Below are 21763 nucleotides of genomic sequence, written 5' to 3' on the forward strand. Positions count from 1 at the left end.
GTTTATAAAACATTTAAAAATTAAAAATAAATACAAATCTTCATATATGGTTTTGTTATATTAACTTTGAGAAATTACTGAATAGCACAAAGTAAGTCCTGTAGTAATTAACAGTTGTAGAATGGATTTTGTAAAACCACAGTTTTATCGATGAAAACGTTAAACTTTATATTTTGTAGTTATTTTTAGGGTAAACACATGACACTTAAATTTTTTTTTTTTTAACAGAACAAAACTCCTTTAGTCAATGAGAGCCTGAAAAAGTTTTTAAATACCAAAGACGGTAAGATGTTCAGCTTGTTCTTGTTTATCTGTCTCTGAATTTTTGAATCTTGATACCATTTGGGAGAAATCAGGAATTTCAGGGAATTTTTTTATGTCTTCAATTGTTATAGGTCCTCATTTTAAAATAATATTTTATTGTACAACAATTGTGTTGCCATTACATATTTTTGGACTTGGGATGTTGTTGCTTAAAGCCAGTTTTACTACAGAAAGCCAATATTAACCATTAAAAAGCGAAACACTGAAATCTATGAGATGATTGTCTTACAGTTAGTTACAGACTGATGATCCCAGTGAAAAAATTAGGAGATTGAGATTTTCATTACTTAATCATATTATTCAAAGAAGAAATTTGTAACTTAAAAAATTTAGAAACCTTTCTTCCATTAATCTAGTGTATCTATTTCATAATGTTAATTAAAAAAATTCAGTTTTTAAAGATTTGCTCACTTACCTTTTTCTTGATCTTTATAGGTCGTTTAGTGGCTAGTCTTGTTGCAGAATTTCTTCAGTTTTTTAACCTTGACTTTACTTTGGCTGTTTTTCAACCTGAAACTAGCACAGTAAGAATAATGATTTTTACGTCTATCTTTTGAAACCTTCTTTGATACAAATGAGTTAATATTAAGCTGAAAGTTAATAGAATTTGACAACTGATAGTTTTTTACATTTAGATTATTTTTGGTAGTTGATTATCTCTTTCTCTTAAAAGCCATATGAGCTTTCAGATAGCTGGCACCAGTGTGGCTGCTTTGTGTTACTTGAAAGCTTGCTAATAAAAGTATTACTGTAGAGTTAATTTTGATACGATGTTAGATTGCACCTGTTATTGGAAACTTTGAAGGTAGAGTCCGTGTAAAAGAAATAGGCATAATTTTTTAAAATAGACATTTCATTGATTAGTAAGACAGTCTCTTTGAGTTTAAAGATGTCTTTAAACTGAAAATATTTTCTTTACTCCTTGAGAATAACTTCTGCTATTTTTTTGTGCACTTGTATTTTAACTTCTTTTCTAGCTGCAAGGTCTTGAAGGTCGAGAGAATTTAGCTCGAGATTTAGGTATAATTGAAGCAGAAGGTACTGTGGGTGGACCCTTACTATTAGAAGTGATCAGGCGCTGTCAACAGAAAGAAAAAGGGCCGACCACTGGGGAAGTAAGTAGAATTCTGTGTTATCTCTTTCTATTTTAATTATTGGCTACTTAGTTTAGCCATGCAGATTAGTGCATATATAGTAAACTAAGGTTTTCATACTAGAAGATATTTCTTAAAAACAAAATGAGATGCATTCAGATTGTATCAGTGCAAATTTTAATGAAAATTAGGAATGTGCTGACTCTGATTCTGTGGCATATCTGTTCTGGTTTTTGATCCTCAAGAGTGTTGGGTCATGAGCTAAACTGTCTGGAACAAATCCCAACTCCTCATTGCCTTGCTTGATCCTCCATTCATTCCATACTGTGTGTGAAGTGGGCTCTACCAGGCCCTACCTTGGTGTTCTGAGGCTTCTCTGCATAAGCCAACAGAAGCACTCAACTTGCTATTATTTTTATTAAAATATCTTAGTTAAATATAAAAGGGCTGATTTATAGGATAGTTAATAAATTTTTGGACTTAAAGGCCTCTTTAGGCTTAAAACTAAGCTGTTGATTTTGCTTTAAATTGTTTAGAAACAGTTCAAACTTATACTTTTTTGATTAGTAGTACTTTTCATACTCAACCTTTTTTCTAGAAATTGTGCTAATGAGATTAATGATATAATTTTATTTTCATACATTAATTTTGCATAAAGATACTCTGTTTTATAGATATAGGTAACATCTGTAACTGTTCCAGATATTTGATTAAATGTGAGCTTTTAGTCAAATTTATAGGTAAGAATGTGGAGGGCTGTATATGTTTCCTACTTATTTTCTTTGGTGAGTCTCAGAGGATATTTTCTATTAGAATTTTTGAAAATTGATAAAGCTTGCCTGAGTACTAATTATGTGTAAGGCATGGTAAGTAGACTTTGTGGGTACTATAAAATATAAGAAACTTCTATGTCTCTGAATAGCACAAAGCTATTTAAGATAAAATGTACTCAAATAAGGAGATTAACATTTAAATAACAGTTTAAGGTTATGGAGGAATTGTCATTTAACACATTATTTCCAAACATGAGTAGTTTAGAGGAGGAAGCGATTGTCACATGCCAAAATTTTATTGAAGTCAATTTTAAATTCAGAGTAGGATGTTAGTTGTGGGGCGAGGATTGGGAAGGATGTTCCGAGAAGTTGGAACAGTGCCAGCCAAGTGTGGGTGCAGGAGTGCGTAGCCAGATCCTGGGCTGGCTGGGAGTGAGGCAGCTCGCCCAGAGCACAGGTTGTCACTTCAACTTGTGCATATAATTTCATTCCTTCATTTATCAATATTCAGCAAGCTTTTATTGTGTGCTTATTTGATAGATACTGTGCTGGGTAGTAGGCAATCAAAAACAAACTAAAGAACCCAGTCTCCTGGGGCCAGCAGTCTGTAGGTCGTGATGACCTCTCTTTATTGGCTCTCCCCTCTCAGCTTCTGTGGCCTTGAAGAACTCTCTTCTCTTTCTAACTGCCCTTTCATTTTCTTTTCTGTTTAGTAGTTGTGCTTTGGCTCACCTCATTGCAGTAGTGTTTATGCATATTTTTCTGTCTATATTGATCTTTCTTCCTTAACATACCACTAGCATGGACTCTGGAACCAGGTTACTTGGGTGAAACCCCAGCTCTGCTACATTCTAGCTCTGTGAGCCTGCAGTCACTCAGCCTCCATGTGCCCAGGTTCCTTATCTGCAACATGGAGATCACAGAAGTATCACACCTACAGGTCTGGAGGGGGTCTAAGGAAGCAAGATGTGTGAAGCTTTGAGCACAGTGCTTGGCACGGAGTACTCCGTGTGTTATTGTAGTAGGCATCAGTGGATTCAATTAACTGCAAATTGAAAATATTCGGATAGGCTGAGCGTGGTAGCTCATGCCTGTAATTCCAGCACTTTGGGAGGCCGAGGCGGGTGAATCTTGAAGTCAAGAGATGGAGACCATCCTGGCCAACATGGTGAAACCCCATCTCTACTAAAAATAGAAAAATTAGCTGGGTGTGGTGGTGTGCGCCTGTAGTCCCAGCTACTTGGGAGGCTGAGGCAGAATCGCTTGAACCCAGGAGGTGGAGGTTGCAGTGAGGCGAGGTTGTGCCACTGCACTGCAGCCTGGCGACAGAGCGAGACTCCATCTCAAAAAAAAGAGAATAAAAAGAAAATATTCGGATAAAATACAACAAAAGAATGCAAATATAGTATAAAACTATATAGCATTTACATTGTATTAGATATAAGTTATTTAGACATGATTTGAAGTACATAAGTTATATGCAAATATGTCATTTCACATAAGGGACTTGAGCATCCTTGGATTTTGGTGTCCACAGGGGAGTCCTACAACCAATCCCCTGTGGATACTGAGGGACGACTGTATTAGTATTACTGTTTCTTGTTATCGTATGGATGACTCTTTAAGTTCAATGTAGTCTGCCTAAGCCCAGCTCAGTCCTTTATCCTAGCTGCAGACTAGAATTTCTAGCTCTTCACAAAACATACCTCCCTGGATAACCCAATAGTACATTCGAATCCTGTGTGGAAAAACTTACTTTCTTCTCTTTACCTCTAAAAAGTAAAAACATAAAAGCAAATCCCACCTTAGTCCCCACAAATAACCCTCTTCCAGTTCTTCTTGCTCACTTCTCTGTTTTGATTGATTCTATTCCTGTGACTCCTTGGTTTCATCCCAAGGAGCCACCTCTTCACATGTGCTCTAGATTCAGTTCTTCTGTCAGGAAGGATTCACTCTCCACCTTGTACCCAGTAGCTTTGGTACCAGGCTGTGGAAGAAAGTAATTGCTGGAGGGCTTTCTGTTCTCTGCTAGATAGGATGTATACCTCAAAATGAGACCCAGTAGCATTCCTGTGTAGTGGGTGTGATGCGAAAATGGACACAGAATCACTGTTCTTCAGTACTTCATTCTGACTCGTGTATTTGAGGCCTCCCCTGAAGTTTGCCCTGACTTTTTCATAGCTGTGATTCTGTCAAATAGACCCAGGATAGGAATTCTGTATCCTCAAAAGGTAGTTGTTTTACTCCCCCAAGTTGCTGAACCAGTAAGTTGGGCATTTCATCTCCATTTTTTGCTCGTTTTCCCTTCCTAATATCTGGGTATTTAATTTTAACAGTTTGTGTGTATGTATATAAACAAATAGATAAAATATTTAAAATAGAGACCTCAGAGATGGATGTTTTGGCCCTTCATTATTTGTGTTTTCTATTACTTTGGAAGAAAACCTGTTGTTTGTAATGAAATAAAAAATTAGAGCTTTTATTAGCTTTTGACTTTGACTGTAGAAAACTAGCTATAGGTTAAGCTCACTGAACTAAATTACTGATGCTTTTTACCAAAACTGCATTTTAACCACCTCAAGTATTAGGTTGCTGTGCCCCACCCGCTTTAACCTGACTTTTGTTTGATTTTATTGGATGCTTCCCAGCCGTAGATAATTAAAGCCCTTTCTTGTTTTCTGAGCCGCTCAATGGGTCATTGTCATCTCCTTCAGCACCTCTACCGTGTAGGTCCTTATATCTGTCCAGGATCATTTCTTCCTAAAGGTTCTCATGCTTTCGGTCTGTCATTCACTGTTGTAGAATTATTTTTAAACTTCAGCCCTTCCTCTGCTCCTTTCTTCTGTACGATTGTAGTGACCGCACTGCCGACTCAGGAGTCCCAGATTCTTCAGCCCGTATGAAATGTTCTGTGTGATGTGGCCTTTACCTGTCTTTCTAGCCTTATGCCTTTTTTTTTTTTTTTTTTTTAATGTGGAGCCTTGTACTTAAGCCAGATTGAACTTTGGACTTACTACTTGAAAGTGGCTTGTGTTTTTTTGCCTTATTTTTTTATTCTATTCTCCACTTGGAATTATACTCTTTCCCCTTCCCCAGCTGTGGAATTTTGTCAGTCAGGTTTTCTCCTCAGCTGCAACTCTTGTTCTTCCTCTCTCCTTACTGGAAACTGTATGTAACTTAGTGCCTCCTTCTGTCAAGTTGTGGTAGTGATCTGCACTGGTTACACATGGAAATTTATTGAGGACAAGGGCTTTATCTTCATATCTCTTACACAGTCTAAGGCATTATGATTTTTTTTTTTTTTTTTGAGATGGAGTCTCGCTCTGTTGCCCAGGCTGGAGTGCAGTGGCGCAATCTTGGCTCACTGCTGCAAGCTCCGCCTCGCAGGTTCACGACATTCTCCTGCCTCAGCCTCCTGAGTAGCTGGGACTACAGGTGGCCACCACCACACCTGGCTAATTTTTTTTTTTTTTTTTTTGTATTTTTAGTAGAGACGGGGTTTCACTGTGTTAGCCAGGATGGTCTCAATCTCTGACCTCGTGATCCGCCCACCTTGGCCTCCCAAATTGCTGGGATTACAGGCGTGAGCCACTGCACCCAGCTGGCATAGTGATTTTTAACATACTGTTCACAGTCAATGGAAGCCTTTGAAAATTCGAAGAGGAATACCCATTTAGAAGATTCGTGGAGGTTAGATTGGTAAAATATGGAGAAGTTAGCAGACTAGAAGGAAGTGAAACACATAAGAAGGCAAATCTAGACAAGAATGGTAGCAGTAAGAATAGAAATAAGTGGACATACAGGCTAGGCATGGTGGCTCACACCTGTAATTCCAGCACTTTGGGAGGCCGAGGCAGGCAGATCACTTGAGGCCAGGAGTTTGAGACCAGCCTGGCCAACTTAGTGAAACCCCGTCTCTATTAAAAATGTAAAAATTAATGTTGGGCACAGTGGCTCATAACTGTAATCCCAGTGCTTTGGGAGGCCAAGACGGGTGGATCACCTGAGGTCAGGAGTTCGAGACCAGCCTGGCCAACGTGGTGGAACTCCATTTCTACTAAAATACAAAAAATTGGCCAGGTGCGGTGGCTCACACCTGTAATCCCACTTTGGGAGGCTGAGGCGGGCGGATGGATCATTTGAGACCAGCCTGGCCAACATAGTGAAACCCTGTCTCTACTAAAAATACAAAAATTAGCTGGGCATGGTGGTGTGCATCTATAGTCCCAGCTACTCGGGAGGGCGAGGCAGGAGAATTGCTTGAACCTGGGAGGTGGAGGTTGTGGTGAGCCGAGATCACACCACTGCACTCCAGCCTGGTTGACAGAGTGAGACCCTGTTTCAAAAAAAAAGAAAGGTAAATAAAAGAGAGAAAGAAATGAATAGATAAAGATGACCTTTTGAGAATCAACAAGACTTGGTAAACTAATATTTTGGCATGGGGCAAGGTCATAGAAGGCAATAAGAGAAAAGAAAAGCTCTCCAAGGCCAGTTTAAGGATTTTAGCTTAGAAGATAATATCACCACCAGAAATAGTGGGACTGAAGAGGGAGAACCGAAGTTATGAAGAGCAGCACATTTTCGTATTTAAAAAGTTACAGTCAGTCATAAAAGGATTTTTGTAACAAAACAGCCAGTATTTACTATGTACAGTGTCATAGAGCTTGTGCTGGTAGTGGATGAATTGTAGGAAGTGATTTTCATTTAAGAAACATTTTAAAAACCTCCTTTGCATTAACCACAGTGCTCAGAACCCTGTGGTGACAGGGCACTGGGCAGCAGACACAGATGACTCCTGTGGAAGTTGGGCTAGAGCAGATGCTTTCCATTTTGGAAAAAAAATGTGTGGAAGTAGAAAACTGGAAGAGTGAACTACTATTTGAAGGGGTAAAGTATTTTTAATGAAAGTTGTTATTTGGTATTTTTTCTTGAGATAAAATGAAGTAGGGAAACAAGTTCAAGGAGGGCAAAAAGTAGATCTTAGAGAATTACAGGATATTATTTGTCTGGAGAGTAGGGAGAAGGGAAGTGAGGAAGTAAATGCTGGAATGGTAGACCTGGGACAGATTTCAGTGGAGACAGTATCCTGTTCAAAGTGAATGAATGAAATATTTTGCAGGTAATTAGAATCTAGGGATGTGTAGAAGGTTTTTGAGGGGGTAGAATTAGAGGGAAATCTAAAAAGGATGGTTACTTTAATAAGGAAGAAATAAAATAAGCAACATTGTATAGTGTTTTTAAATGCTAAAATTCGACTGGAGTGTAATTGGTATATTTGTGTTTTTTTTTTAAATATGTTTTAATTTTAAACTAAAATATTTTAGGGTGCACTAGATCTATCTGATGTACATTCTCCACCAAAGTCACCAGAGGGAAAAACAAGTGCACAGACAACACCAAGTAAGGTGAGTTAGCTGCGGAACACAGAAGTCACGTCTGGACTTAACTCCAGAGGACTCTGCTTTTCTCTCTCTGGTCTTTCCTGTTACAAATTGTATTGTTTTATATAAACACATGGGCTCTTTAGTTTCTTGAAGGTGCTTTTTTTCCATTAAGTATACATTAAAAAAAAAATTTTGGTTTGTTGGTAGTTGTTTGACATTTGTATCATAGAAAGGAATGTGCTGGTAAGTAACACAATCATAGAATATTTGGATTTATTTGGTACTTTGGACATTTTCTCCTATTAAGGAGATTTACTTACTTTTCATTTATAAATTCCTAGCTTGAGAATATTAAGCTAGGAATATGTATTACAGGATATAATAGTGAATGAATATTTTAGACTTCTAGATGAGTGATGAGATTCAGAATTGTAAATCATGATAGTTTTTAATATACATGGGCTGTTTTGATAGAATTTCTAAGAAAATGTATGTACTTTGGTTACATTTGTGTGTGTATGCATGCGTGCATCTGTTTGTGTGTTTATGAGTTGTTAAAGGTAAGACTTGATTTCAGAGATTAAGCATAATGGGAAAAAAAATGAGCCGTACACTTTGAGTTTAAGATCCAGGATATGTAGGAATGGATAGAAAGATGATTGTCAGGAAATTTGTTTTCTCAAGAGTATAGCATGAATTGGTAGTCCAAGGCGGTCTTATCAAAGGATAGGTTTGGGTCTGTCTTAGTCTGTTCAGGCTGCCAAGTACCATAGATTGGGCAACTTACAAACAACACATTTTTCCTCACAGTTCTGGTGGCTGGAAGTCCAAGATCATGGCATCACTGTGGTTAGGTCTGGTGAGGTCCCTCTTCTAGGTTGCAAAGAGCTGCCTTCTCATTGGGTCCTCACGTGGTGGAAAGAGGATGAGAGAGCTCTCTGGGGTCAGGGCCCTAATCCTGGTCACAAAGGCTTCACCCTCATGATCTGCTCACCCCCAAAGGCTCCACCTTCTGATACCATCACATTGAGGGTTAGGATTTCAGCATAGGAGCTGGGGGTTTGTGGACTGCACAAACCTGCAGTCCATGACAGGTCAGGTTTGTATTCTTTGACTGTCCCTTTGATTTTCATCCCATAGGAATAGAGTGATGCTGTGGAGTCCATTCCAAAAGATGAGGTCCCATGTGGGTTTGTGGTGGTGGATCGACTCTCAGATACAGTTGCATCTTTTTAAATAGATGAACTTCCAGAACGTAGTGATTATACTACAAGATGCCTTTCTTTTTTAAATGTCTAGGCACAGAACATTGCTAAACGATTGCTGTTATTTTTTGCTTGTTCTTTGATGTTGTTGCTCCTTTTTATTCTTTAAGTTTGGAAAACTAAAGGAATTTTATACTTTATTTCTAACCAAGGAAACAACTATTATATTGTTTATAGTTGCTCCTTCAGAGCTTTCTAGTTGGTGTAGGGAAGGCCTTTTTTTAAAATATTTTTTTTCCTACATACTCATCGGAGGCTATAACCCCAGTGATAGAATAAGGTCATGAGTAAATTTTTACAATTTCTTTAAATTACTTGCAAATAAAACAGCCTATGTAAGTAAGCTTTACTTTTCATGAAAATACCTGGCTTTAGAAAAATTAAAATTAATGAATATTCCAAAATACCTATCAGTACCTATAGCGTTTGACTATTTGGAAGCTCTTTTTAGCAAATTATTACTGTTTTTAAAGCAAATTAGCAATCCTGACCTTCTATATATAATGTATGTCTTCAGGGTAAAATATTAAAGTCTATTTTACATACTCTTATTCTCTGTACATACATTTTAAGATCTAAGAATTGTAATGAGAATCTCAGTGTTTTAAGTCAGTCAGGAAATGATGCTGTTTTTCCAGAGAAGGGGGGACTGTCCTGAGGCTGCCTTAGAGAGCAGTGTTTGTCCTAACAGCTGTCTCTGCCGCCATCCCGTTATTCTAGTTTAGTCCCCATTTCTCAGTTGGCCTCATAAACCCACTTCAGAAATACCCTAGTAGTCCTTGTGTAGGGTTGCATTTGTTCTAAGATAAACCCTTATTTTGGCACTTAAAATGCAATTTCTGTAGTACTAAAGGACCTGGATTTGGGATCTAGTACTTTCCCTACCTTCTTCTTGCTAGCTACCTCCTGCTGGCACCCAGTCAGCCTTGAGGGCCCACGGAGAATGCTAGAAACTCTCCAAGAGTAGGGTCCACCCAGCCTTTAGGAACCAGCTTTGTGTGCTCCTGAGAAAGTTCAGATGAGGTCAGGACAAGTCTTCAGAGAAGTTGCCTAGGAACTCAAGTGAGGCTTGTTTAGAATGCTGCTAAAATGTAGCATGAAAGAGGTGATTCTCCACCCAGTAGAAGCTGAGCAGGTGAAGGCTGAGGTATCTGTGTTTGACCTAGTAACTACTGGAAACAGTAAACATGAGGTAGATCACTTTAGGAATAGAGTTAAGAAAGGACCAAAAAAAGCAGGCCTCACAGAGCGTATTATCTAGATATTCCACTTCTGAGACATTTTTCAGTAGGCATCTTTGTTTGGTAATGAGTTAGTTTATTTTTAAAGATTTCTATTTTGTGGTAAAATCTCATTTTATTCTCATGCTCAGATACCAAGGTATAAAGGACAAGGTAAGAAGAAGACAAGCGGGCAGAAGGCTGGTGACAAGGTAACATGCATGAGGGCAGAGGAGAAAAGCAGCCTGTGGGCATCAGGTCTCGACTCTGGGGCTTCCTGGAGCGCTGGGCTTCTGTCAGGTTGGGTTCTCAGTTTTCTTATGAAATGTCACTTGAGGCTGGGCTAGGTGGCTCGCGCCTGTAATCCCAGCACTTTGGGAGGCCAAGGCGGGTGGATCACTTGAGGTCAGGAGTTCGAGACCATCCTGGCCAATGTAGTGAAACCCCACCTCTACTAAAATACAAAAATTAGCCGGCCATGGTGGCGCATGCCTATAATCCCAGCTACTTGGGAGGCTGAGGCAGGAGAATCGCTTTAACCCGGGAAGCGGAGGTTGCAGTGAGCTGAAATTGTGCCATTGCACTCCAGCATGGGTGACAGAGTGAGACTCTGTCTAAAAAAACAAAAAAGTAATGATGGCATGAAATAAAAAGTAAATTTCACTTGTCAGTTTTTATCCAGGTGAAAATCATACTGTTGAATCTTAAAACCATGCTGTCAGTTTTACTTTGAAAATTCCTGTTTTGTTGGCAATTAGAGTTGAAAATACGTGTTTTTCTTTTGAATGGATGATTATATACTTATTAACATTGTAATTTTTATTTGAGGAAAATAGAACAAACTTTTTTGAATACTTACCTATTGATAAATTAAAAATTAAACATATTTCCTCCAAGACATTTTTGTGTTCTGTCATTTTTCAGACAATTGCACATTTGTGACCCTTTATTCAGGGCCCCTGCTCACAGTAGACTGCTGGGGGCCAATGCTGCATCTGCTCACAGTAGACTGCTGGGGGCCAATGCTGCATACTACCAAGGCCTTGGCTGCTTTTTCATCCTCCCCTAAAGATGACAAAAATTGACTAATCCAGTAAATTAGCTGCTTATAAAATTTGAATATTAGAAGTTTTAGAAACATTATCAGTACAGTTTTTACATCTACTTAGGATAAGACAAAATATTTAATTTTCAGTTCTGTGAGATTCATTAGTCCTATGTTGAACTTTGGTTATGTATAGATTTTTTCACTAGGTTGAAAATCTTCAAACTTAAAACTTTTAAAAAATTCCACCGTTGTGTTAGATGGCTTTAGTTCTAGTAGTTTCAAGGGTAAATTCCTATTACTGTATTCTCTTTCTGTTCACACTGTTCTTTATGCGTTATTAAACAAGAAGATGCTTTAAAATAATGATTTAGTAAGTTTTTTAACATTTACATAGTGAAAGTTATTGTGTGATAATGATTTGGGCAACACATTTAACACAGTTCTCACTTGAGTTTATAGTTTAATTGGAGAGATGAGACATACCTTAAGATATAAAACTTCTTAATAGATTTTAAAAATCAGTTTTTTGGACTTTCCTAAAATTTAAAAGCATATTTTATAGTATTAAGCTTTTATAATCTTATTGCTGTTGTGGGTTTCAAACAACTCAAACATTTTCAAGAGGTTTATTCATAGAGCCAAGGCATCCTAAGAGATGTGGTTTTCACTTTCTGTGATGTGATATAACTGTGATGGGCCCAGACTTTAGCTTTCACTGCACTTTGGGCAGAGTGTAGTGTGTGTCCTGACTTGAGAGAGGATTGAAGAACCTAGGTGGGCCCATATCCCAGGATTTAGTCCGTAATTTGGGTCTCTTCTATTTCGTTGTTGTGTTCCTGAGGCCAGGATGCTTCCTCAGTCACTTGGAAACCTTTTTCCCTGTACATTTCTGATTTTGTTTCTGAACTGCCTTGTGAGAAGTCTGTATTGTACCCCATGTGGCCTATTGCCAGCCTTACTTACATGGGTAAGCCCTTAGCTCTTTGTTCCCCTACCTTTCTGCTTTGCCTTGTGCATGCAGTGAGTTCCCGGCAGCCTTAACATTCTCAACATCTTCATCATCCAGATGCTATGTTGCATGTGGTGGTTGAGGTTGTACACAGCAAGACTCCAGATGGAGCCATCCGCATGGTAGGTGAGTGGCATCTCCCAAGGTGTGCAAAGCCATCATGGGAGCCCTGCCTGTCCTACAGACGTGAACTGGGCATGTGATGCAGGAGGGCCCAGGGTACCGCTGCTCCCGGAGCTCTGGAGCACTGATCAGGAGTGTCGTGTGTGTCCGGTTGCTTTCGAATGCAGGAGGCTACAAGTACTAGTGGCTTATTCAGAGACCCTTGGCACTTTCTTCAGGGAAGCTATATTCGTATTATAAATAAACTTAAAAAAATTCATATGTATAATTAGAATTGATTTGTAGGGTTTTTGAACTGATGTAACTTGGGCAAAACTGAAGTTCTTATTTTTGTCATTGCTGAGAGACAATAAAGATAAAAATAAAGATTAAAGATAAAAGATTTGGTATACAAGGAGTATAAATATGAAATGGGAGGGCATTTTAAAAATGAATTAATAATTTTGAAATATATATTAACACTTGCTGACTTCCGAAGTATCATCTGTGATAATTTATCTCATTGTATTCTATTTCGTTGTACCAAACATCCTAATTGTTTGAAAAAAAAGTATCAGAAAATGGTAACAGACTTTTGATAGGCCCTACTAGCTTAGGTTTTTACCATTTAGTTGGAAATGTTGAGTAAGATCTATATTTTTGTGTTTTTAATATTTAGAATTAGTTGCTCTTTATCATTATATTAAATGTAATATGAAAGATCATGCTTTCTTCTTACAAATAGTCTTCAGGTGTCTTTTTCTTTTTAGAGACAAGGTCTCACTGTCGCGTAGGCTGGAGTGCAGTGGTGCGATCATGGCTCACCACAGGCTTGTCCTCCTGGGGTCAAGTGCCCACTTCAGCCTCTTGAGTAGCTAGGACAACAGGTGCATGCCAGCACACCTGGCTAATTTTTTAAAAAATGTTTTTATGTAGAGGCAGCGGTCTCACTATGGTTGCCCATTCTGATTCTCAGCTGTGGGGCTCAAGTGATCCTCCTGCCTCGGCCTCCCAAAGTGCTGGGATTACAGGCATGAGCCACCGTGCCTGGCCCGGTTTTAAGGTGTTTTAAAACTAACATGTATTGAGATGCTTTTTCACAGTACATGTAGGTTTTGGGCATATGTTTTTGTATCTTTGGCAGTCACCTCAGGATTTTCCAAACCAGGCATTCTCATTCCCTGTCACACTCTCATATCATCCTGAATGAATGGATACATGGATGCATGAATGTTCCTACACTTAGCCCTTCCGTTTCTGCCTGGTCAGCTCTGTAATCCTAACCATTCGAGATTCTAGACTTGACATCTTGGCACCACTTGTTAACTGAACTCCGTGAGCTGCTGGTTGGGTAGGGTGAGAGGGCTGAGGATATAGAAAGTAGAAAAGCTATTTATAGGGTCCTGTTTAAGTCTTACTCCTAAAGCTAGAAAATCATGGTTCTATTGTGATCTGTAGGAATTACAGATTGTTTATAGATGGAAGGGAAGAGTTTCTCTAGAAGCAGTTGAGTTTTTAGAAAGGTTTGTTTTGTGGTCCTGGAATTTTACAGTATTTACTTTTCTAGGTGAGCAAATTAAACTTTCAAAATACATGTCTGTTAGAACTGTAGTAAAATTACTTCTCTAAATAATTCATTAATAAGTCATGGATCAGAAGCTGTCATTGGCAGGGAGGGAGGTGGGGGGCAGAGGCATGGGTGGGGAAGAGAGTTAAATACAGTCAGCCTCATATCTGCAGGTTTCATATGCATTGCTTTCACACCTGCAGATTCAACCGTATGTAAATGGAAAATGGTTATAAAAAATAATAATACAAATTTTATTTATTTTTTATTGTTTATTTATTTATTTTTTTTTGAGATGGAATCTCTCTGTTGCCTAGGCTGGAGTGCAGTGGCACGATCTTGGCTCACAGCAAGCTCTGCCTCCCGGGTTCACTGCAAGCTCTGCCTCCCGAGTTCACACCATTCTCCGCCTCAGCCTCCTGAGTAGCTGGGACCACAGGCGCCCGCCACCACGCCCGGCTAATTTTTTGTATTTTAGTAGAGACGGGGTTTCACCGTGTTAGCCAGGATGGTCTCTATCTCCTGACCTCATGATCTGCCTGCCTTGGCCTCCCAAAGTGCTGGGATTACAGGTGTGAGCCACCGCACCTGGCCAATAATGATACAAATTTTAAAATAATGGTATACAACTGTCTACATAGCATTACGTTTATTAGGTATTACAAGTAATCTAGAGATGATTTAAAGCGTATGGGAGGATGTGTGTAAGCTATGTGCAAATACTACAGCATTGTATATGAGGGACTTGAGCATCCTCGGACTTTGGTGTCTGCAGGGGTCCTGGGTACTGAGGGACAAATGTATTGCATGAATTTTTTGAATACTTTTGCAAAACAATAGTATTTCTTTGACTGATGTTTCTCCTATGTGAACAGTTTGGAAAAAATTCTTTTTTTTTTTTTTCAGGTTCTTAAGACAGTCTAGTGATACAATTCAGTTTTTGACTACTGAAAAATTAAGGTTTTTCACTGTGAAACTTCTCTAGTGCTGACTTTTTGTTAATCTAGAAATGATTGGCTTCTTTATTATATGAGTGTACTATTGGATAATTTAAATACATACTAAAGCTTTCTTATGGCTGCACTATAATTTCCCATAGAGCTTATTATTACTCTTGAGCTCCAGCCAAGAGAACTTAATGACCGTTACAGTGCTGTGCAACAGGTCCCTCACTTTTATGAAAAGACAAAACTTGTTTTAGTTTTTTGTTATAAATGACTCGATTTGTTTCCTAGGGCTGATGTAATATAAATACCAATATTGGGTGGCTTAAAACAACACATGTATTGTGTCACAGTTCTAGAGGCTTAAAAATGTGAAATCAAGGTGCCCGGAGGGCTGTGGCTCCTGTTGTAGCTTCTGGTGGCTGCTAGACCCAGATGATGTTTGCCTTGTAGATGGATTACTCCAGTCTTTGTCTCCATCTTCACATGGACTTCTCCCTATGTTTCTCTGTGTCTCTTCTCCCCAGCAAGGATACCAGTCATTGGGTTAGGACCCAGGCCCACCCTACTCCTGAATGGGCTCATCTTAACTAAATACATCTGCAGTGGACACTGTTTCCAAATAAGGTCACACTCTGAAGTGCTGGGAGTTAGGGGTTTCAACATATTTCATTTGTGGGATACAGTTTGACCCATAACTTCTGTGCTTGTCCAGAGAATGAATTCTAAGGCATTGCCATGATATGTATGTGTGTATTTTTTTTTTTTTTTTGAGACGGATTCTCGCTGTGTCGCCAGGCTAGAGTGCAGTGGCGCGATTACAGCTCACTGCAACCTCCAACTTCCTGGTTCAAGCGATTCTCCTGCCTCAGCCTCCTGAGTAGCTGGGATTACAGGCACGTGCCACCATGCCCAGCTAATTTTTGTATTTTTAGTAGAGACGGGGTTTCACTATGTTGGCCAGGATGGTTTCGGATCTCCTGACCTCATGATCCACCTGCCTCGGCCTCCCAAAGTGCTGGGATTATGGGCATGAGCCACTGGGCCTGGCCAGTGTACATACTTTTTATTTATTTTTATTTATTTATTTTTTGAGACGGAGTCTCGCTGTGTCACCAGGCTGGAGTGCAGTGGCGTGATCTCGGCTCACTGCAGCCTCCACCTCCTGGGTTCAAGTGATTCTCCTGCCTCAGCCTCCTGAGTAGCTGGGACTACAGGTGCGTGACACCACGCCCAGCTAACTTTTTTTTTTTTTGTATTTTTAGTAGAGACGGGGTTTCACTATGTTGGCCAGGATGGTCTCGATCTCTTGACCTCATGCCCGCCTTGGCCTGCCAAAGTGCTGGGATTACAGGTGTGAGCCACCGTGCCTGGCCTTATATTTTTTAAATCTTATTTGTTAGTTTTTAAACAATACTTAACCTTAGTTATTTACCTTCATTTTGAATCTTCACCTTAGCCAAATCCAGGTGATACAAAACCCAAGTAACTGAAGTTTATGTACGTAACATAAGTTTGTCTTAACTCATGATAAGGGTTTTTAAAGCAGATTCCAGGGTATACATACATATACAGATGGTCCCCAATGTTACAACAGTTTGATTGATGCTTTTTCGACTTTATGATGGTACAAAAGTGATATACGTTAAATAGATACCATACGTTGAGTTTTGATCTTTTCCCAGGACAGTAATCGGTGGTATGATTCTCTCTTGGGGTCAGGCAGTGACCTTGAGCCATGGCTTCCAGTCACCCACGTGGTCACGAGGCACTCTGATGCCAGGGGACTGAATAGCCAGCATTTTTTGGATATTGTGTTTTTGCACTTCATGTCTATGAAGTGCCCATTTTCAACTTCGTGAGATTTTCACTTGACGGTTTATCAGGTGAAGCGCTGTTGTGGGTTGAGCATCTGTGTACACGCATACATCTGCCATATACATGGAGGAACCATTGAAGCTGCTTTCAACGTTTTCAGTACTTTGGTTTTAACCTGCAAAATGTGTTGATGACAAATCTTTCTCCTCTTCATGTAGATTTTTTTAATAGTGAAGTTTATTTGGAATTAAGTTTAGTGAATTCATTAATAATCTAGTTGGTAATGGTCTTTTGGCAAAAATGAGCCATAGTTATAAAGTAGTAACATGTTACTGTGTGGTTTAGAACTTGATTTTGAGAGCAGTTCCAAAGCAGATTGTTTCAGAATGTATTTTTACTCCCTGGATTAAGAGAACTATATTTTTAAAATAATTCTGTTATGTTTACAAGTATGTGTTGTGTAATATAATAATGCCCTTCTCCGCAAAACTTATCTTCCTAAAACTGGTCTTTCTGTCTATAGCAGGAATATTGGTCAAACCTGTCAAAAAATAATCATGGATACCTATTAGTTGCTCAGCTTTGATATTAGATAGTTCATTATGTGGATTTAAGTTATGTTGGCAGTGTGAATTCTTGGGGAAATTAGAATAATTATTGTTTCTCATAATGTTGCTTTACATTTACATTTTTCAGTTTCTTTAATGCCAGTTATTCTTTGGCACTTTCTCATGAGTGTTTAGAAGGAGAGAATCTCTCATGGCCACAGGCTCTGTCATTGTACATATGTTTAAATATCACGTCAGGGTATTTATTTCCGAATGCATATTCTTTTAAAAAGATATAAATCCATTATTAAAACAATGTAAAAATCAGAAATTACAACTGGTGTGAACTACATAATACTTTTCTATATTTGATAATACCAGGAAAACGTCAAGAAAGTTGTTAGGAAATTTTTGAAAGTTTCTGTCTCTTTGAAGATATGTTGTCTAAAATTATAAGTTGGTATTTATTTTTTCAGTCATCTCTTTATAATCATTAATTTATATTAATAACATGGAATGTATAGCTCTCTAGAAGGCAGTAAGATTTGCACAGCATATATCTTGCCTACTGTCAACTAGTCAAGACCTCTACCTGGTGTAAAGGTGTAAACGTATATCACAAGACATGCATAATGCATTCTGTCTGTACCCATATGAAAAGTGAAACCATCCTTCAAGAGCATCTTGTTCAGTAATGTCTAACCCAGATTTTCGTCAACTTGCTTCAGTAGTTACTACTCTTTAATTCTTTCTCAGCCATCCATCCTTTCCTAGATATAATTTGATCTGAAAAATACGAATCTAGTTCAATTCTTGAGGAAACTCACGCCTAGGAAATCAATTTACCTAAGATTATACGGGCCGTGCACAGTGGCTCACGACTCACGCCTGTAATCCAAGCACTTTGGGAGGCCTAGGCGGGTGGATCACTTGAGGTCAGGAGTTCGAGACCAGCCTGGCCAGCATGTCGAAACCCTGTTTCTACTAAAAATACAAAAATTAGCCGAGCATGGTGGCGCGTGCCTGAAATCCCAGCTACTCAGGAGGCTGAGGCAGGAGAATCGCTTGAATCTGGAAGGTGGAGGTTGCAGTTAGCCCAGATCGCCCCACTGCACTCCAGCCTGGGTGACAGAGCGAGACTCTGTCTCAAAAAAAAAAAAAGATTATACGACTGGATGTAGTTTGTGCCTGTAATCCCATAAACCCAGCTACTTGGGAGACTGAGGCAGGAGGATTGCTTGAGCCCAGGAGTTTTAAGACCAGCCTGGGTGACATAGTGAGACCCTGTTTCTTAAAAAGAAAGAAAAAAAATGGAGTTAATAATTTTGGACTACATTCCAGAGTCCTTGTTTCAGGTGAGTGCTTTTTCTAGTACTTCACAGGTATTTTACACAATACTGCTCTCTTTAGTACGCAAGGCTGAATTTTGGGAAATTGCCATTTTTAACCCATAAAGCCTACAAATTCATTATAATTTAGCTTTATAGCATAAATATTGAGTTAACCTCTGGAATCAGGCTTTGACTTTGATATTGACCTTCTTAACTACTTGGAGACTTTGACAAGTGACATAAATGTCTGTCTCTGTGTTTCCTTATTTATATCCACAGAGATAAAGCTATCTCCAGATCATAGGGCCATTTTGAAAATTAAATGAGATAAGGTGAAGCATTTGAATGTTCTCCATAAATGTTAGCTGCTTTTATTATTACTAGCATTATTTTTTGTTTTCATTATTATTATTAACATAGAGCCGTCTAAGGGCAGAAAGAAATCTGACCAAGAATGGAGTGAAAGTTGGCTGTGAAGGTTAGGACTCCCTGAAAACAAAAAAGAAAAGTGGTAACATCACTCTATATCCAAGGGCATGGATAAGGATGATTCAGAATTTTTTTATAACACTGATGTTAATATACATAGAGAAATACACACACACACACGTCCATGGACATCAAAATGAGGTATAGGTTAGGAAGTTACCCTGGAAGTCAGAATTGAGATAATTATTTTGATTAGCAAATGTTTATGTTAGAAACACGAGTGGTTGAAAGCAGCATCTTTCACCTTGATGCCTGTTGTGTTTAGCACTGGATGGAAAATTGCTATTTTTACTGATGACTACTTTAATGCTTGGTTCATTCATATGAAGTAATCTTTCTTTTCTCCCTTAATAGTAATGGTCTCTCCTGTTTTCAAGTTGAAAATGTATTAAGATAATTTATGAAGCAATGACATATGGAAGAGGAGATGGGAAATTGTTTCTCAATGGGAAAGTGTTTTAAATGGGATAGGTATACTAAAGGTATTTCCATTTAGGGAAAGAGGAAAGGAATGGTATTAATATATTTCTCTAATATTTTTTCCCCCTTTGAAAGTTTGCCATGTTAGGAATCCTGGGGATGGAGTGATGAATCATGGCATTGCTCTGCAGTTCACGCCGCTGAGAGCTGCCCCCAACACACACACACACACACACACACACACACACACACACACACACACACACACACACACACACACACACACACACACACACACACACACACACACACACAGGTTGCACACACACAAACACAGGTTTGCTTATGCTCATGAGACTTCTTTTATTATTTAAAATATCTTAAAGTTTTATCTCACCAAGGAGGCCTTTTCTCTTTCCCTCTCTTTCTAGAAGGCAAATGATGAGGCCAATCAGAGTGATACAAGTGTCTCCTTGTCAGAACCCAAGAGCAAAAGCAGCCTTCATTTACTGTCCCATGAAACAAAAATTGGATCTTTTCTAAGCAACAGAACTTTAGATGGCAAAGACAAAGCCGGCCCTTGTCCAGATGAAGATGATATGGAAGGAGATTCTTTCTTTGATGACCCCATTCCTAAGCCAGAGAAAACTTATGGTTTGTGAGTAAATGGTTTTTGAGCTATGAGACTAGGGGTTTAAAAATAAGATAAATGTTTTCAATTTATAGTTAAAAAATAATGAACTATGGGATGGTTTATAATTATTAGATCCATAAATCTGACTATGCGTTGTTAATGCCTTTCATGTTGTAAAACAGTCCCAGGTTTTAGAAAAACCTCGACGTGATTTATTCCAACAAGTAAGTGTAGATTGAGTGTCAGCCACTTGCCAGGGCTGTTCCAGGGTGGGGTGCAGCAATGATAGGAGAGGGAATACTCCTGCCCTCGGGAAGCTCATGCTCTGGTGACAGAGTCAGGCAATGAGGGTTATGCTGCAGCGTGCTGGGTGACGAGAGCAGAGCAGTGATGGGAGCCCGAGTGTGTGGTCAGGGCAGGTGCATGTCAGCTGTCCAAATTGGAGGGGGCCTCACTTGGAGGTGCCCAGTGAGCAAAGAGCTAGAGGAGGTAAGGGAGTTGCTGTGGGTTGATGGAGCTTTGGGGAGAGGAAACAGACAGCAGGGAGGCGAGTTGGGGGTAGCAGAGAGAGCAAGATGGGGATCGGATGAGGTGGACTCAAGAGATGAGGGGGCTGGACGGCTTTCCTTTAAGACTGGAAGCCCTGAGGATCTTGATCTGGCTTACATTACAGAAGGATCCCGAGGTTGCTGGGCAAGGTTGGACTTAGAGTTTCCAGGTAGGAGGCTGTTAATGATGGAAAAGGATTTGCCAGTAAGTGCTAGAGAAAAGTAATACACAGAGCGGCATCATGGTTTTTAGCCTGCAAAACTAGAAGGTTGGAAACACATTAGATGAAGAGTGGCAAGAGCAAGAGTGGATTACACAGACAGGTGGCATGACAGCCTGGAGGCCCCTGTCGCTGTGCTAAGTTAGAGAAGATTGCTAGTGGAAATCCAAAGTAGGCCATTGAGTATATGCTTTGGGATTGATGGAGACGTCTGGGCTGGAGATGTAAATTAGGAGTCATCAGTTTGTAGATAATGTGGGGTGTGGGAGACTACAGAGGATCACCAAGGAAGCAGCTCCTGTGCACCTTGAGGCCAGAGTGGGGAGCTAGAAGCAGCAGAGGAGATGGAACCAGGAGAGTGGTGTCTGGAGGCGGCGGTAGGGAGGAGTAGCTGTATGATGCCATTGGATTTAGCCATCTGGAGGTCAGTGATAACCTTGACACAGTTTTGTTGGAATGGGGGTGCGAGGCAGGTTAGAGAATTAGAGTGCATTCAAGACAGACAGGAAAGTATTGTAAATGACAAATAGTTTCTGATGAGTTGTAAAAGTGTGCAGAGGAGCAGGGTGGTGGCTGGAGGGGCAGGATTTAGGGCTGGAAAACGTGTTTAGGTGGGAGAAATAACAGCATGTATGCTGACGAGAGCTGTTCAGCTTTAAAGATGGAAGAATTAATGATGTAAGGGAGTAAGAGAACTCCTGGAGGGCTGCACCGCAATGGAATCCCATGCAGGGGCTTGTGTTTGCTGGAAAAGTGGAGAGCATGTGGGTCTCATTGTAGGCAGGGGGTAGATATGATGGTGGCACCTGTGCAAGCTGTCACCTGAGTTCATAGTTGACTGAGGATGGAGGACGGGGGTTGGAGATATGAGGAGAGTGGAGAAAGCATGAAATCTTTCTATAAGAAAGTAAGGCGAGAAGGGACTGTGGAAACTCAGAGGGTTGTTGGGCGGTTTTAAGGGTCCCCTTGAGGTTAGTGGTCATGACTTTAAGGGGAGTTCATCAGCATGGCTGTTTGTGACTTC

At 39.6% G+C, this 21763-nt stretch overlaps 1 protein-coding gene across 13 annotated transcripts in view; it reads left to right on the plus strand.

The window, feature by feature from the left end:
* The window catches only part of CEP43 (centrosomal protein 43), a 144594-nt gene that overhangs the window by 3927 nt on the left and 118904 nt on the right, over positions 1-21763 (plus strand). For 11 of the 13 annotated variants that reach the window (XR_009212542.1, XR_009212541.1, XR_009212539.1 and 8 more), the window contains exons 3-8: positions 229-283; positions 760-848; positions 1302-1439; positions 7516-7596; positions 10213-10272; positions 19768-19994. Coding sequence is in view for 8 of the 13 variants with exons in the window: in XM_058435681.1 (XP_058291664.1) it covers positions 229-283; positions 760-848; positions 1302-1439; positions 7516-7596; positions 10213-10272; positions 19768-19994 (650 nt within the window). In the remaining 5 variants the exon portion in view is untranslated. The remainder of the gene's footprint in view (positions 1-228; positions 284-759; positions 849-1301; positions 1440-7515; positions 7597-10212; positions 10273-19767; positions 19995-21763) is intronic. The other 2 variants (XM_058435679.1, XM_032162428.2) reach the window with 1 other exon arrangement.

This window comes from Hylobates moloch, unplaced genomic scaffold, assembly GCF_009828535.3.
Source record: "Hylobates moloch isolate HMO894 unplaced genomic scaffold, HMol_V3 SCAFFOLD_2, whole genome shotgun sequence".
NCBI classification, from domain to species: domain Eukaryota; kingdom Metazoa; phylum Chordata; class Mammalia; order Primates; family Hylobatidae; genus Hylobates; species Hylobates moloch.